Raw genomic sequence first — 15,456 nt, 5'->3', positions numbered from 1 at the left:
TGTCAACAGTTCTAGCTTTAGTATCATGCCTTGGAGAACATTTTTCTGATGATAAATTTGAAGATACCTTAATCTCAAAAGTTGTAGAAGATGATTAAAATCTCATTAGGGTTGTAATTTGGATTCATATTAGCATCTAAAAGACCCAAAATGTGTTACCTACAATTATCTCATTATGTAGTTGAGCCAAAAAACAAAGGCTCTAGTTTTTTATCCTGTGTATTTGTGGCTGAAATGTGTTGGCATTTAGGACCCTTGTAACAGGGTATTTGTAGCTTTTTCGAGGCTGAATTGTGTAGCCCTTTAGATCTCTTTGGAACAGGGGATTAGCAGCTGAAGGGATCATTCTCTGCCCTATTCAATGAAATGTTCTTGCCCTTCAAAAAAAAAAATGTGAAAGAGACGTGTAATATTAGTTGAATCTCACTTTTCTTCTAGATTGGATTACGTTTTACTTGCTAAGACTGGAGAAAAACATGTTCGCAAGAGCTACATAAGTCCATTTCGTCGGCTTTCTACTATCGGACATACAACTTAATGATGTCGGGCTTCTATGATATGGTTGCAGTTCTTGCCTGCGAGGGTTGGTCATGGTGCTGCCGTGGACTCGCTGCGTATAACATCATCAGAGCGGCAGAAATTATTTTGGCAGGCGCACTGGCCACTTTCTGTTATGCACGGTGGGCTAACAAATTCACCAAAAGCAATCCGCCCCTGCCACCTCTTCCATCGGGCTTGCCTATACTAGGAAACCTTCCCTTCATCCAACCTGATTTTTATCAATACGTTGTCAAACTCTCTCAAATCTATGGCCCCATTATCAAACTCCAGCTCGGAAGCAAGATCTGCGTGGTAATAAGTTCACCTTCAGTTGCCGAAGAGGTCCTCAAAGACCATGATGCTATCTTCGCTAACCGCGAAGCACCTGCAGTAGTCGGCATGTATGGTGTGGAGACCTAATGGTCCCGAATTGCACAAGCTGCGTAAGCTTGTTGTCCGTGAAATTATGAGCAAAAGAAGCCTTGATGCTTGCTACACGCTTCGTCGACGAGAGATTCGACAAATGGTGAAGGATATTTACGGAAAGGTCGGCTCACCCGTTAACATCGGTGAACAAATGTTCCTAACCACTCTAAATGTTGTGATAAGCATGCTGTGGGGTGATTCATTGAATGGAGAGGATAGAAGCAGGCTTGGGATTGAGTTTGGGAGACGATCGGTGGAATTTGTAGAATTGGTAGGAGCACCTAATGTTTCAGATGTTTTTCCTGTGCTTACCGCATTTGATTCACAAGGTTTTCAATCCAAGGCGAAGAAGAATTTGTTGTGGTTTTATGAGGTTTTTGAATCTGTGATAGTACACCGTACAAAGGTTGAACAGGCCGATGGAGAGGGAAAGAAAAAGGAAGAAAGCAAGGATTTTCTGCAGCTGTTGTTGGAACTGAACCAACGTGGAGGTGGTAAGACCTCACTATCCATGAACGAAGTGAAGGCTTTACTGCTGGTATGTCAATGAACTTTTGATATTCCATTTTCCCCCTCTCTACGATAATTTCCTCTACCAAGGTTTGGATTATAAAACAAAAATCAATTAAATCTGCCCTCCTTTCTTTCTTTTTTCGTTTTCTTAGAAGGGGTAACAAAAAATATTCATACATAGAGAGCAGGATATTGCAACTCAACTCCTAAAGGCAAAATGAAACAAAATCAAGGGGGAGCTGTTAGACCATCTCGACTGATGATGAAGACTAGAGAGGATGGCTGTAATAAAACTCAATTTGCAATGCTCACCCCCTTTCTTTCTTGATTGGGTTGCACCCCAATCAGCCGTCAAATTAGCCTTTTTATTGACACAACTGAGCTTTGGATGTCTTCAAGAAAGGGCTACACCTCCCAACGAGCTCCCTCTCCATTATGCCTTAATTCCTTTTAAAAAACTTCTGAATCTGTCTTTAACGTTACATTTTTAAATTCTAAATCTTTTACCAACTTCAATCCTTCTTTATAGGCCAAAACTTCTGATAACAAACTCGAGTCTGCTCTCACTTTCTTTTCAATGCCTCCTGCTAGTTCCTTGGCAGTATTCCTTGCATTATGTATTCCCCCATACATTTTTTTTATAGGTACACTCTCATTATTTACTCCGTGAAGACTTTTCTTTTTTAAAACGATTGATTATATTAATGATACTCTAATTATACTCCCAAATCCCATTCTATGAATACTTTATTGTTTTCAACTATCTATCATCTGATGAGATATGGTAACCGATGTCCGAAGGGGATTTTTTTTTCTCTTTTAGGGTGATAAGGAGAGTGAACAAACCACCACACTTTTCCTCTCGTTTCGTGGTGTATGTTTTGTTTGGTTACGTTTCTGATTTTCATTGTTCTTTTGTGTATTAAATATGCTAGACATACAGGTTTATGATATGGATCCAATGCAAGATTGAGTTGCATGTACGTTAACAAATTTGTAAATATGTAGTATTGAGGATGTCACTTGATCTGTAGACTTTTGAATTGTTCTTGATATTAATCAAATTTTCCTTTTGGTTTGATGCTTTTGTTGGAGTAGAGAGTTAGTTTTGATATTTGATATTACATCTTAAATGGTTTGAAATTTTACAAAATTCTCCATCCTTTAATTTGGGGGCAGGATGTGATTCTCGGTGCTTCGGATACAACATCTACTACAATAGAGTGGGCAATGACAGAATTACTGCGGCATCCAGATAAAATGAGAAGAGTCCTTGAGGAATTGAAGACAGTGGTTGGAAACGAAAACATTGTGGAAGAGTCTCATCTTTCTCGACTGCTCTATTTGGAAGCAGTCGTAAAGGAGACACTTAGAATGCATACCCCTGCTCCGTTGCTATTGCCTCGCAAACCCAGCATGACCTGTACTATGGCTGGATACACCATTCCCAAAGATTCCAGAATTCTAATTAATGCACGTTCGATACAAAGAGACCCTGAGTTTTGGGAAGATCCACTTCAATTTGAACCTGACAGATTCTTGAAAGACACTGAGAAAGGTTATTATCTAGGAAACGATTTCCACTTTTCTCCATTTGGGTCAGGGAGGAGAATTTGTGTAGGGATTCCTATGGCGGAAAGAATGATACCACACGTCTTAGCTGCCCTGGTGCATTCTTTCAAATGGAAATTACCGGAAGGAACTAAGCTTGATATACAGGAAAATTTTGGAATAACTTTGAAGAAAGTGGAACCTCTTGTTGCTGTACCGGCTGCACGACTTTCGAATTCGGAGCAGTACCAGTAACATATGTGTCTTATATGAACGTGTATGTAAGACCCTTTGTCTTGCGTTTTTTTCCATAAAAGATGGCAAGCGCCCCTACCACATGGCATCTTTAAGTAATAAATAATGACTTAAATTCCCCATGTTTTATCTATTACTCCGCATGCAAGCATGACGCCTAAAAGGTGCATACGAGAAGGACAGAAGTACCAAACTTTGTTCTCTGTTGCTAGATTACAGTTATTGTTGAAGTCTGTGGATGAGTCTGCTGGTAGACTTAAATATCAGCTGCTGTATTAGTTTTTTTAGCCTAAGTCTCATATCTTTCTGCTGAGTTAGTTTCTGCCTTATGTCCATTGCTTTTGTTTGTACCATATGTGACATGTTTTGTTGAGATTTTTTGTGTTTATTTTTATTTTAAAGACAATGTACTTAATAGCTGTTGAAATAAGTGATAGACTATAGGGTGGTTGTGATAAAAAGAGGAAAGTTGCAAACGAATAAAAAAATTATCGAAAACAGTCAAGAAAAATATTGAAATAGTTTTTGGAGTACTGAATATTGTGATAAGTGAAAGAGAAAAAATGAAAAATACATTAACGATTGAGAATAGGTTGAAAATTAGCGAGTGATTGAGTAAAACTGAGAAACATTGAATAGAAGAGTGCTAGAAAAAGAATTTAGAGAGAAAAGCTCTGAACGAGAATGTTTAAGTTTTGGATAGAAGTCCCAAATGAATTATAAAGACTATATATATAATGTAAAAAACGGTAGTTATTCATGAATAAGTTTTAATACACATAATGAATAATATCATTAAGGACTTTAATATTAAGTGACCGTTTATTATTGAGCTTTAATGTTGAATAATGATTAAAAACTCATTATGTGATTATTGAAATAATAGATTTTATAATTATTAATAATATAATAAGATTTATTATTGAGTAAAAGGTAAATGAAAAAAATATATAGAACAAGCTATATGAAAATAAGTAAGAGAAAAAATTATATGTGAATAGGTAAAAAAAATAAAGTGTACGTGAATAGGTAAACGATAAAAAAGTAAAATAAAAAATATTTGTATTTTAAAAAAATATTTGTATTTTAAAAAAATATTAAAAAAGAAACCTTTTAATTATTTTTATATTTAAACTAACAAGTTAAATTTTTTAGAACATTTCAAAATAAAAATAATTCGTGAACTTTATTACTTATTTTAAATTATTTTAATTATTATCTGTATGAAGTAATTTTTCACTTCTCTTAGTTGTTTTGTTTAAAATAATATTTATTTATTTTAATTATTTTACGTAAATAACATTTCATTTTTAATAATTGTTTTTGCTTTTTTTTATACAATATCGGTGTATGCATATAGCACACTGTATGCGATGGTGTCAAACAATTTTAATTGCACTTCAGGTGACATCATTGATGATGAAAAATAAGGGTCAATCGCTCTTATCTCTTCCTGCACGTTATGCATGATTGAGTGTAAGAAAGATTTGCCTGTACTTGACTTGTAAGTGACCATAAAAGATAAACTTGTTGAAAAATGTGATTCTGGCTATTGGAAATTTTGGTTATGATGACGTGTAAATATTTTTTTCATGAGTGAATGTCTCGTCAATCATCATCAACGACTCTTGCGTTACTATCATCGATTGCCATTAGTATCATGTGTTGCAGAATGTACCTTAATCTCAGAAGTCGTAGAAGACGATTAAAATCTCATCAGGGTTGTAACTTGGATTCAGATTAGCATCTAAAAGACCCAAATATGTGTTACCTATAAGTATCTCGTCACGTAGTAGGGCTCAGAAAGAGAAAAGTTATCTCATGTAATTAAAGCTTTAGTTGTTTCGATGAAGGTTTGAAGAAACAAGTCAATAATCTACAATCAGCACACTGTTGCAATGATGTTTTTGAGGAAAAGATGTCCACAATGTGAAAGAGACATGTAAGAAAGTTATAATCTGACTTTTCTTCTAGATTGAATAACAGTTTCCTTGCAAAGCCTGGGGAAAAACATGTTCAGTAGAGCTATACATAAGTCCATTTCTTCTGCTTTCTATCTTCGGACATATACCTTAATGATGCCGGACTTCTATGATGAGGTCGCAGTTCTTGCCTGCGAGGGACTCGCTACGTATAACATCATCAGAGCGGCAGCAATTGTTTTGGCAGCCGCACTAGCCACTTTCTGTTATGCATGGTGGGCTAACAAATTCACCAAAAGCACGCCGCCCCTGCCACCTGGTCCACCAGGCATGCCAATACTAGGAAACCTTCCTTTCATCCAACCTGATTTTTATCAATACGTTGTCAAACTCTCTCAAATCTATGGCCCCATTATCAAACTCCAGCTCGGAAGCAAGATCTGCATAGTAATAAGTTCACCTTCAGTTGCAAAAGAGGTCCTCAAAGACCATGATGCTATCTTCGCTAACCATGACACGCCTGCAGGAGCCATAGTCGGCATGTATGGTGGACTTGACATCGCGTGGAGACCTAATGGGCCTGAATTGCACAAGCTGCGTAAGCTTGTTGTTCGTGGAATTATGAGCAAAAGAAGCCTTGATGCTTGCTACACGCTTCGTCGACGAGAGATTCGACGAATGGTGAAGGATATTTACGGAAAGGTTGGCTCACCCGTTAACATCGGTGAACAAATGTTCCTAACCAGTCTAAATGTTATGGTAAGCATGCTGTGGGGTGATTCCTTGAATGGAGAGGAAAGAAGCACGCTTGGGATTGAGTTTAGGAGACGATTGGTAGAATTTGTAGAATTGTTTGGAGCACCTAATGTTTCAGATCTTTTCCCTGTTCTTACGCCATTCGATTTACAAGGAATTCAATCCAAAACAAAGAAGAATTTATCGTGGTTTTATGAGTTTTTTGAATCAGTGATAGTACACAGAACAAAGGTTGAACAGGCCGATGGAGAGGGAAAGAAAAAGGAAGAAAGCAAGGATTTTCTGCAGCAGTTGTTGGAGCTGAATCAACGAGGAGATGATGAAACCTCATTATCCATGAACGAAGTAAAGGCTGTAATGCTGGTATGTAAATGAACTTTTGATATTCCATTTTCCCCCTCTCTAGGATAATCTCTTCTACATAGGTTTGGATTATAAAACAAAAATTAATTAAATCTACCCTCGTTTTGTGGTGTATGTTTTGTGTGGTTACGTTTCTGATTTTCAATTTTGTTCTTTTGTGAATTAAATACGCTAGACATACAGGTCTTAGACAATTATATGATTATGCTAAGGATCCAATGCAGGATTAGGTCCATGCAGGTTAAATTTGTAAATATGTAGTATTGAGGATGTCACTTGATTTACAGACTTTTGAATTTTTCTTGATGTTAATCATATCTTCCTTTTGGTATGCATTTGTTGCGTGGAGAGTTGATTTAATCTTTGAAATTACATCCTAAATGGTTTTGAAAATTTACAAAATTCTCTATCCCTCAATTTGTGAGCAGGATTTGATTGTAGGTGCTACAGATACAACATCTACCACTGTAGAGTGGGCAATGACAGTGTTACTGCGACATCCAAATAAAATGAGTGGAGTCCTTGAGGAATTGGAGGCAGTAGTTGGAAACCAAAACATTGTGGAAGAGTCTCATCTTCCTCGACTGCTCTATTTGGAAGCAGTTGTAAAGGAAACACTTCGAATGTATCCACCTACTCCGTTACTATTGCCTCGCAAGCCCAGCATGACTTGCACTGTGGCTGGTTATACCATTCCCAAAGATTCTAGAATTTTAATTAATGCATGTTAGATACAAAGAGACCCTGAGATTTGGGAAGGTCCACTTCAATTTGAACCTGAAAGATTCTTGAAAGACACTGAGAAAGGTAACTATCTAGGAAACAATTTCCACTTTTTTCCATTTGGGTCAGGGAGGAGAATTTGTGCTGGAATTCCTATGGCGGAAAGAATGATAGCACACGTCTTAGCTGCCCTGGTGCATTCTTTTGAATGGAAATTACCGGAGGGAACAAAGCTTGATACACAGGAGAAATTTGGAATACTTTTGAAGAAAATGGAACCACTTGCTGCCATTCCTGCTGCACGACTTTGTAATTCGGAGCAGTACCAGTAACATGTGTCTTATACGAGCGTGCATGTAAAGGGTCTTGCCTTTGTTCCTTAAAAGAAGGCAAGCACCCTGCCACTTGGCATCTTTGAGTAATGAATAATGACTTAAATTCCCCGTGCTTTATCTACTACTGGGCCTCGGCATGCAAGCTTGACGCTTAAAAGGTGCATCCAAAACGGATAGAAGTATTATTTTGTTTTCTGCTGCTACATTACAGTTATTGTTGAAGTAAGACAGGCATTTCTGCTGTTCTCAGCATCGAATTGGAGCTGTTCCCATTCATTGGTGGTCGAAAGCGACTCGTCAAATGCTGTTAAATGGGTACAGGAACCTAACCTAGCCTCATCGAGGATGAGAAAGCGGATACCTCATGTTGAGATGTTAAAGAAAAGAGTGACAAAGTGGGAAATTAAACATGTCAGGAGGGAGGCAAACCATCAAGCTGACAGTCTTGCCAAATCAGGTCTCGGTAGGAAAGTTGAATTGATTAATGTGTGGGAGGATGATCTAAATAGAATTTCTGAACAGAGAGGAACCTTGACTGATGAGTTTATTCAAGGATAACTATGGCTGCCTAGGTATGAAAAGTTTTCAATGAACTGTGATCGTTGAATCAAGCATGCTCTAGGCTGGAGTCTAGGTTTTTGTTTTTGTTGATCTATGTTTGGTCTGCTGTGTTTTCCTCCTTATTACAAAGTGTGGATCCGTTTGCTGTTTTGGGAGTGTTTTTTAGGCTGTAAAGGGTGTATAGGGGATGGTCTTTTGTATAGTATAGAGATACTTGTATTCTGTGATTATTTTGCAACGGTATACCCCTGGCCTTCGTAAGGGGCATATGGTGGGGAGCTCAGGCTCACCCTGTTTTTATCTATCACATGACTGGTTTTTCTCTTCGTAAATGGTGTTGGTTCAAATGGCCTCGGCAGAAGCTCTTTTTCCTCCGGTATGGCTTCCTCATTCTTCCTTGGTGTCTGTTTGGGTTGACTTGTGCTTCGTGGCAACAGGGTATAACCTGGTTTTGGAACTTCTGGTCTTATCTTTCTCTTGTTGCTATTGGTCAACATTTTCAGTGGTTTTTGACTTATTGGAATTTAGTGTGGCTTGGTTGTCTACTGCTTGAATGGGAGTCGAGGTGGTGACAAGGCTGCTGTTAACTATGATGCGGAATTTTTTCAGCCTCTGTTTTGTGCTTCCAGCGGAGAGCTTTGGTGATTTCAGTCTTGAGCTTGTTGTGGTGGGTTAATTTTCTGATGGCTGTTGCCAAGGTCTGTTTATGCCCACCAGGTATTTGATGATTCACCTAATTGGATGACAAGCACCGCCCAAGGTGTGATGTTGGCCTTGGCTGAAGGGGTGATTAGCTATTTGCTTGTCCTTTTGGATTTTTTGTATGTTTATTCTGGTAGGAATGAGTAACCTACTTAGAGGTTTGACCGTAGTTGGGATACACTTTAATGAAACTTGTATCTTAACCTTCTTTTAATGGAATACATTATGCTTTTCAAAAAACAAAACTGGGTAAGTGCTTTACTATCACAAGGGTCAAGGCGAAAGGAATGGCCGTTCTCAGCAGGTTCCACTTATAAATAATTGCTGGTGGTATAGGGGATGTTGAAGAGAGGGAGGATTGGAAATGGTTGTGGCGTTTTAAGCGTCATGAAAGACGCATGTTTTTTCTTTGGCTTTATTTGCAGGATAATGTTTTGGCAAATGTGGTTCGATTTCAGAGAAAGCTAACTACACTCCAAGTTGTCCTCGATGTGGGGCTCAAGTTGAAGACCTTGATCATATTCATAGCAGATGTTGGGTGTCTAAGGAGGTATGGCAGCAACGTGCTCAGGTTCGTAATGTGCATGGTTTCTTCTCGGTATCTTTTAATTTTTGAATTTATTTTAATACGATGAGTAAGTTGTTTTACTCTAATGACATTAGTTATAATTCTTTCTTCTCTATGGCTACCTAATACATTTGGAAAGCATGCAATCCTCAGTTCTTTTACAGTTGAAATACTGATATTTCTGGCCTTTTTCATATTTTGTTAGAGCAAGAAGAGATGTATCAATAGCCTTTAGGAAGAATATATTAGTGCAATAATTCAAACTCCTGGATAGATTTGTGAGAAAAGCCGCTGTTTCATGTTTATAAATGAAATACTGCTGCAGCCATTAAGAACCAGACAATAATTACAAATGCAGGTGGACTTGTTAGAGATTGGAAGGCAACCATGGATTTTTGGTTCCATGATTAACATAGGCTGAACAAATAGTCTGCTAGCAGAAATTTGGGCTGTAAAAGTATTGGGAGTAAGGCCTGCAGAATTCAATTCTAAGAATTTTTAGTGGATTTTTTAAGAATGGTATTGAGAATGGTCATTTGGAAATAAACTTTATAATTTTTTTTAACATATAATACTTTATTTTGATTAATAAAATTTTAGCATTGTGTTAATTATATATATATATATATATATATTATAGTATACTATATATATTATATATATATTAATCAAGTCAGGATAATCAAATATAGAAAAAAGGATGTTTCCTTCTTTTCAGTAAGGGCCCTATTGCATGAGCATTGGTGACCAATGGTCCTTACCATTCTAAATATAATATTCAGTATGGTATGGGGTGGTTCAATGCATGGAGAGGAGAGAAGCAGGCTTGGAATGAGTTCAGGCAATTTGTGGTAGAGTTTGTTGAATTGTTAGGAGTTCCTAACATTTCTGATCTTTTTCCTTTCCTTACTCGCTTCGATTTGCTAGGATATCAATCCAGAATGAAGAAGGCTTTGACATGGTTTGATGAGATTTTTTAATCAGTGATAGCACACTCAAAGAAAGGTTGATCAACCTGATGTTGGAGAGGGCAAGAGAAAGGAAGAAAGCAAGGATTTGCTGCAGTTGTTGGTGCTGAACCAACAAAGAAGCTATAAACCCTCATTATCCAATAACGAAGTTTTAAGGCTAAGCTGCTGGTATGTATCTAAGGCTAAAATTTTACGGTTAGCTAGTGGACCATTGCTTCTTCTTTTATCAGTTGTATTTTATTATCTTAGTTTTGTCCTCTGTGTATGGTATACTTGTTGAGCCAACAAAGAATAACATTACTCTACTAATTATGAAATTAGCTAGTAGATGTTATTAGATTTGTAGTATCTTTAAAAAAAAAAATACTTTTAAATTGTTCTTAATACTAATTAATTGTATCCTCTTTTCAGTTCTGAATTAATTATAATTAATTTTCATCTTTTTTTGTTAAATGTAAAATTAATTTGCATTCTGCAGTGCCATGTTAAATATTTTTAAACATTTATGATATCTAAGATACAATTGTTTTGATACAAATACAGTGTCCATTACCGTAAAGTGGACAATGACAGGTTACTAGTACATCCGGATAATATGGGAAGAGTTGAGGAACTGGATAGAGTGATTGGAGACCAAAACATTGTAGAAGAGTCTCGTCTTCCTCTACTTGTCTATTTAGATGCAGCAATAAACCCACACCCTCTAAAGAGAAAACCCTAGAAAAACCCAGACCCAAGCAGAAAGAATGGTGTTAGGGCTTAGGCAGTTCATGGCAAGAGCCGGCAACGGTGGCAGAGAGCCTGTTCTCGATTCAGATAATGGTGAGGAGTTTGTTCACATCCCCATCACACTTGGTAATCATGCCCTGGAATCCCCTTGCACTCTCTATATCACAACTCTCTACAATTACTTGAATCGTTGGATATAATCAGGATCATTTTAATTGCATTTAAAACTGAGGATTTCTGGTTCTTTTTTTTTTTTTGGGTCATTACAGGCAAGTGGTTTGGCTGAGTGATGTGGACAGTGCAAAATGGCTATGCCATTGGTTTCATGTCTCTGTTGCTGCAACCGTTTCAGGGGATCCAGAGGCCTGCCCTTCTCCCTGTATTTACACTCAGGTTTTCCAATGCTTTTCTTATTTCTCCTTTGTTTGCTTAGAAAACACACTTCCATTGTTCTTATGAAGTTTTTGCTCAGGTCTTGTAATGATTAGTTACTAACTCACGCTTTGCTTTCAGTTGATAAAAACTGTAAATTAAATTTGTAGTTTGCAGTCTTTTTTTATTCGATATCATTTTGTTTCTTTATAGCTGATTGTCTGCTAGGATGCTAGTTTAACTTTCGTTGATTAGCGAGAAGCAACCTGAGGAAAAGGAAATCTTTGTTATGCATTTTTATGGATTGGTAGATATGTGCAACTTAGCCAATTAAATGGTCAAGGGAGTGGTGCCAAACCTTGCTAGTTCTTTCTTAGTTTAAACTAACATGATAGTTAAATGTGTTGAATTTAATGTGGGACGGAACAAAACAAATAATTCAGGAATGAATGGAAAAGCTCTAAACAATAATGTGATTTAGGATGACCACTTTTTTATTATGAATAAAGTTTAACATTTGTAAATTTAAAATCTATTATAACAATATTTTCATTCCTCTGTAAATTTGGTTTGAAGATATGCAACGCTTTTGCTTCCCAATAAGTGCTTGTAGTACATTTTTTTAAATTTATTGGAAGCTCTCTCTCTCTCTCTCTTGATTAACATTTTTTTTCCCTGAAGATTGAAACTGAAGCTGATGAAGATGAGTCTGGGGACTCAGATTCAGAATTTAATGAGGTTTTAGGTTTATCCAAGTTCACAGAGATGAGGCTTATTCCTTCAGATGCTAGGTAATGTGCAAATATTTCAGTATTTTCCTCCTCTAATGCTTAGATTTTTTTCTGCTGTTTGTATCTGTAGTGGTTGTGAATGCTGACTTTTATTTTTATTTATTCTGTGATAGTGGATACTCTGTTTCAGATATTCTGTTAGTGTGTTGAGCTAAATCCGGAGCCTATTGAAGGTGAGTTCCACTTCCCAGTTTTCTTGTGGAGTTGTAACGATTTTCAAAGCAAACCTACTCTGAAAGAAAATTAAACAAAATAAGAGTAACTGATAACATATACACAAAATACAAATTTGGTTAGACAAGTTTCAATGATCAAAGTGCTGGTGTTGGGTCACAAGGAAATAATAGATAACACCAACAAAATTAATTTATTTCCAAATAGGAATGAACTGTACACGATCTCCCAGCACCTAGTAGAATGAACATCTGCTGGTGTACCTCTAGCACTGTGCGACCTAGATCATGATCACCATTTGGATGACCAATTGAGTTTGTTGGATTCTAGGGGAAATGCCATTCTAAATCATCACCTTCTGGAGATACGTTATGTTATAAGATATGTATAGAACATGCAAGCACATAAAGGAAACTATGGGGAGACATTTCAGAATGTATCAACACTGTCTATCCTATACCTCCAGCTTCAGCTACCAACTGAACAGCACTAAAAGCCCAATTATTTCCTTCTTCTCCTCCTAAGTAAAGCATAAAAGGAAGCATGCCAGACAACATATTTTAGGGCTCTGATTAGATGAAACTTCTCTAATAGGAATTTCTTACATATGTTGCTATTGTTATACTTTCATAATTTTCTTGCATACTTTTCTAGATATCCTTCTTGCTTTGCTTCTTAAGCTCCTCTTTTATCTCATTTCCACAAAAACTTGCAGCTTCAAATAAACGACCAGTGCTTTCAGGATTCAGAAGAGATGGAACAAGTTAGTGATACTGGTAGTAGTCATCATCATCAGTGAGCTACCATGTGACTGTTGCCTTGCAGGAAATTCAACATATGGTAAGAGTGAACTGAATGCACGTGTTGCTTTTAACTGATTTTGCCCCATGCCCAAACTTTATTGTGTATACTTAATCACTCGAACAAATTGGCAATGTTTTCTTTTTCAGAAACTTGTATTTTAAAATTATTTTGTTCCTGTTCTTCATTGTCATTTGTGTATCACACAGTGCCTGTAAAAGTTCTAAGCAAAGATTAATATGGGAAATCTGTCCATTATCTTTCATTCTGTGAGGTTGATAGAGACTGCTGGTTGGGAACACTTTGATCAGCGGGACATATCTTTCAGCGCAAAATGATTAAACGCGCCAGAAGCACGGATTATGATCCATTATTTATGTATCGTGGTGGAGTTTGGCAACATGCTGTTGGCGACAGGGTCGTCCACCTCTCTTCTTTAGTGCAACTTAAATGGAAAGATGTTAGCTGCAGAATGCTGGTTTTGATTTACATATTTTCTCTTCAGTAAATTGTCGACCGTCGTTGGCAGCCAGCTCAGCTATTGTCTTCTAGTTGGTGTCAATCAAATTTGACGCTGGTGACAGTTCAAATTATGGCTATTGGAAAATTTGGTTACAATGGCGTGTAAATGTTTTTAAGTGATAATGGCATTGCCGAGTAAGAGCAACAAATCGTCAACGCCTCATCAATCATCATCAATGACTAAGTCTTGCTTTAAACCATCATCAATTACCATTGGGAATGTAGCATATACTATAGTATTATATCTTTGAGAAAATTCTTATGATGATAAATTGATAATACTTTAATCTTAAAAAGTCGTAAAAGAAAATTAGAATCTTATCAGGGTTGTAACTTGGATTGATATTAGCATCTAAAGACCCAAATTTTACCCACAATGATCTCATCATGTAGTAGAGCTCAAAGAGAGAATTTATCTCAATGAGTTAAAGCTTTAATAAGTCGCTTGAAAGAGCTATAGAAGTTCATTTCTTCTGCTTTCCATTGTCGGACAGATACCTTAATGATGCCTGACTTATATGATAAGGTTGCAGTTCCTGCCTGCGAGGGCTTGTCATGGTACTGCCATGGACTCGCTGCGTATACCGTCATCAGAGTGGCAGCAATTATGTTGGCAGCCGCACTAGCCACTTTCTGTTATGCATGGTGGGCTAAGAAATTCACCAAGAGCAAGCCGCCCCTGCCACCTGGTCCCCCAGGCTTGCCTATACTAGGAAACTTTCCTTTCATCCAACCTGATTTTCATCGATACGTTGTCAAATTCTCTCAAATCTATGGCCCCATTATCAAACTCCAGCTCGGAAGCAAGATCTGCATAGTAATAAGTTCACCTTCAGTTGCCAAAAAGGTCCTCAAAGACCATGATGCTATCTTCGCTAACCGTGAAGCGCCTGCAGGAGCCATAGTCGGCATGTATGGTGGACTTTGACATCGCGTGGAGATGTAATGGTCCCGAATTGCGCAAGCTGCGTAAGCTTGTTGTTCGCGAAATTATGAGCAACAGAAGCCTTGATGCTTGCTACACGCTTCGCCTACGAGAGGTTCGACAAATGGTGAAGTATATTTACGGAAAGGTTTGCTCGGCCGTTAAAATTGGTGAACAAATGTTCCTGACCAGTCTAAATGTCATGCTAAGCATGCTGTGGGGTGGTTCACTGAATGGAGAGGAAAGAAGCAGGTTTGGGATTGAGTTTAGGAAACGATTGGTGGAATTTGTAGAATTGGTAGGAGCACCTAATGTTTCAGATGTTTTTCCAGTGCTTACCCCATTCGATTTACAAGGAATTCAATCCAAAGCGAAGAAGAATTTGTCGTGGTTATATGAGATTTTTGAATCAGTGAGAGTACACCGAACAAAGGTGGAGCAGGCCGACGGAGAGGGTAAGAAGAAGGAAGAAAGCAAGGATTTTCTGCAGCAGTTGTTGGAGCAGAACCAACGAGGAGATGATAAAACCTCATTATCCATGAACGAAGCAAAGGCTTTGCTGCTGGTAAGCCGATAAACTTTGGTGATTCCAATTTCCCCTCGCATACGTGAATCTGTCTTACCAGTTCTGGATTCTAAAAACAAAAATCAGTTAATTCTTCTGATGTCTTTAAGAATGGACTACTGCACCTCTCCATTATGCTTTAGTTCTTTAAACTAAACTTCTGAATTTGTCTCCAACGCTACATTTTTATACTCTAAATCTTTTGCCACCTTTGTCCCTTCTATAGAGCCCAAAACCTTTTATAACAAACTCGAGTCCGCCCTCACTTTCTTTTTCAATGTCTCCTGCCAGCTCCTATCAGGATTCCTTGCATTATATATTCTTCCATATTTTAATAGCTGCAGCCCCCTATATATACTATATGTTATTACTCTGTGAAGACTTTTTTTAA

General features: G+C 37.5%; 2 protein-coding genes and 2 pseudogenes across 2 annotated transcripts; all 4 read left to right on the top strand.

The window, feature by feature from the left end:
* LOC108661349 lies at positions 528 to 3,303 on the top strand (annotated as a pseudogene).
* LOC18605400 (inactive cytochrome P450 76AD1) lies at positions 5,285 to 13,318 on the top strand. Its single transcript, XM_018117501.1, has 8 exons — positions 5,285 to 6,326; positions 6,755 to 9,218; positions 10,143 to 10,354; positions 10,730 to 11,041; positions 11,185 to 11,308; positions 11,969 to 12,078; positions 12,192 to 12,251; positions 12,968 to 13,318. The coding sequence occupies exons 1-2, from the start codon at positions 5,298 to 5,300 to the stop codon at positions 7,055 to 7,057; spliced, it is 1,332 nt and encodes a 443-aa protein (XP_017972990.1). The 5' UTR covers positions 5,285 to 5,297; the 3' UTR covers positions 7,058 to 9,218; positions 10,143 to 10,354; positions 10,730 to 11,041; positions 11,185 to 11,308; positions 11,969 to 12,078; positions 12,192 to 12,251; positions 12,968 to 13,318.
* On the top strand, positions 10,933 to 12,228 carry LOC18605398 (chloride conductance regulatory protein ICln). Its single transcript, XM_018117105.1, has 4 exons — positions 10,933 to 11,015; positions 11,185 to 11,308; positions 11,969 to 12,078; positions 12,192 to 12,228. Exons 1-4 carry the CDS (start codon positions 10,933 to 10,935, stop codon positions 12,226 to 12,228), a joined length of 354 nt encoding a protein of 117 aa, XP_017972594.1.
* LOC108661355 lies at positions 14,081 to 15,456 on the top strand (annotated as a pseudogene).

The sequence above is a fragment of the Theobroma cacao genome, chromosome 3 (assembly GCF_000208745.1).
Source record: "Theobroma cacao cultivar B97-61/B2 chromosome 3, Criollo_cocoa_genome_V2, whole genome shotgun sequence".
Classification (NCBI taxonomy): Eukaryota; Viridiplantae; Streptophyta; class Magnoliopsida; order Malvales; family Malvaceae; genus Theobroma; species Theobroma cacao.
Note: the sequence above shows the minus strand (reverse complement) of the source record. Positions and strands in the feature narration are given on the sequence as shown.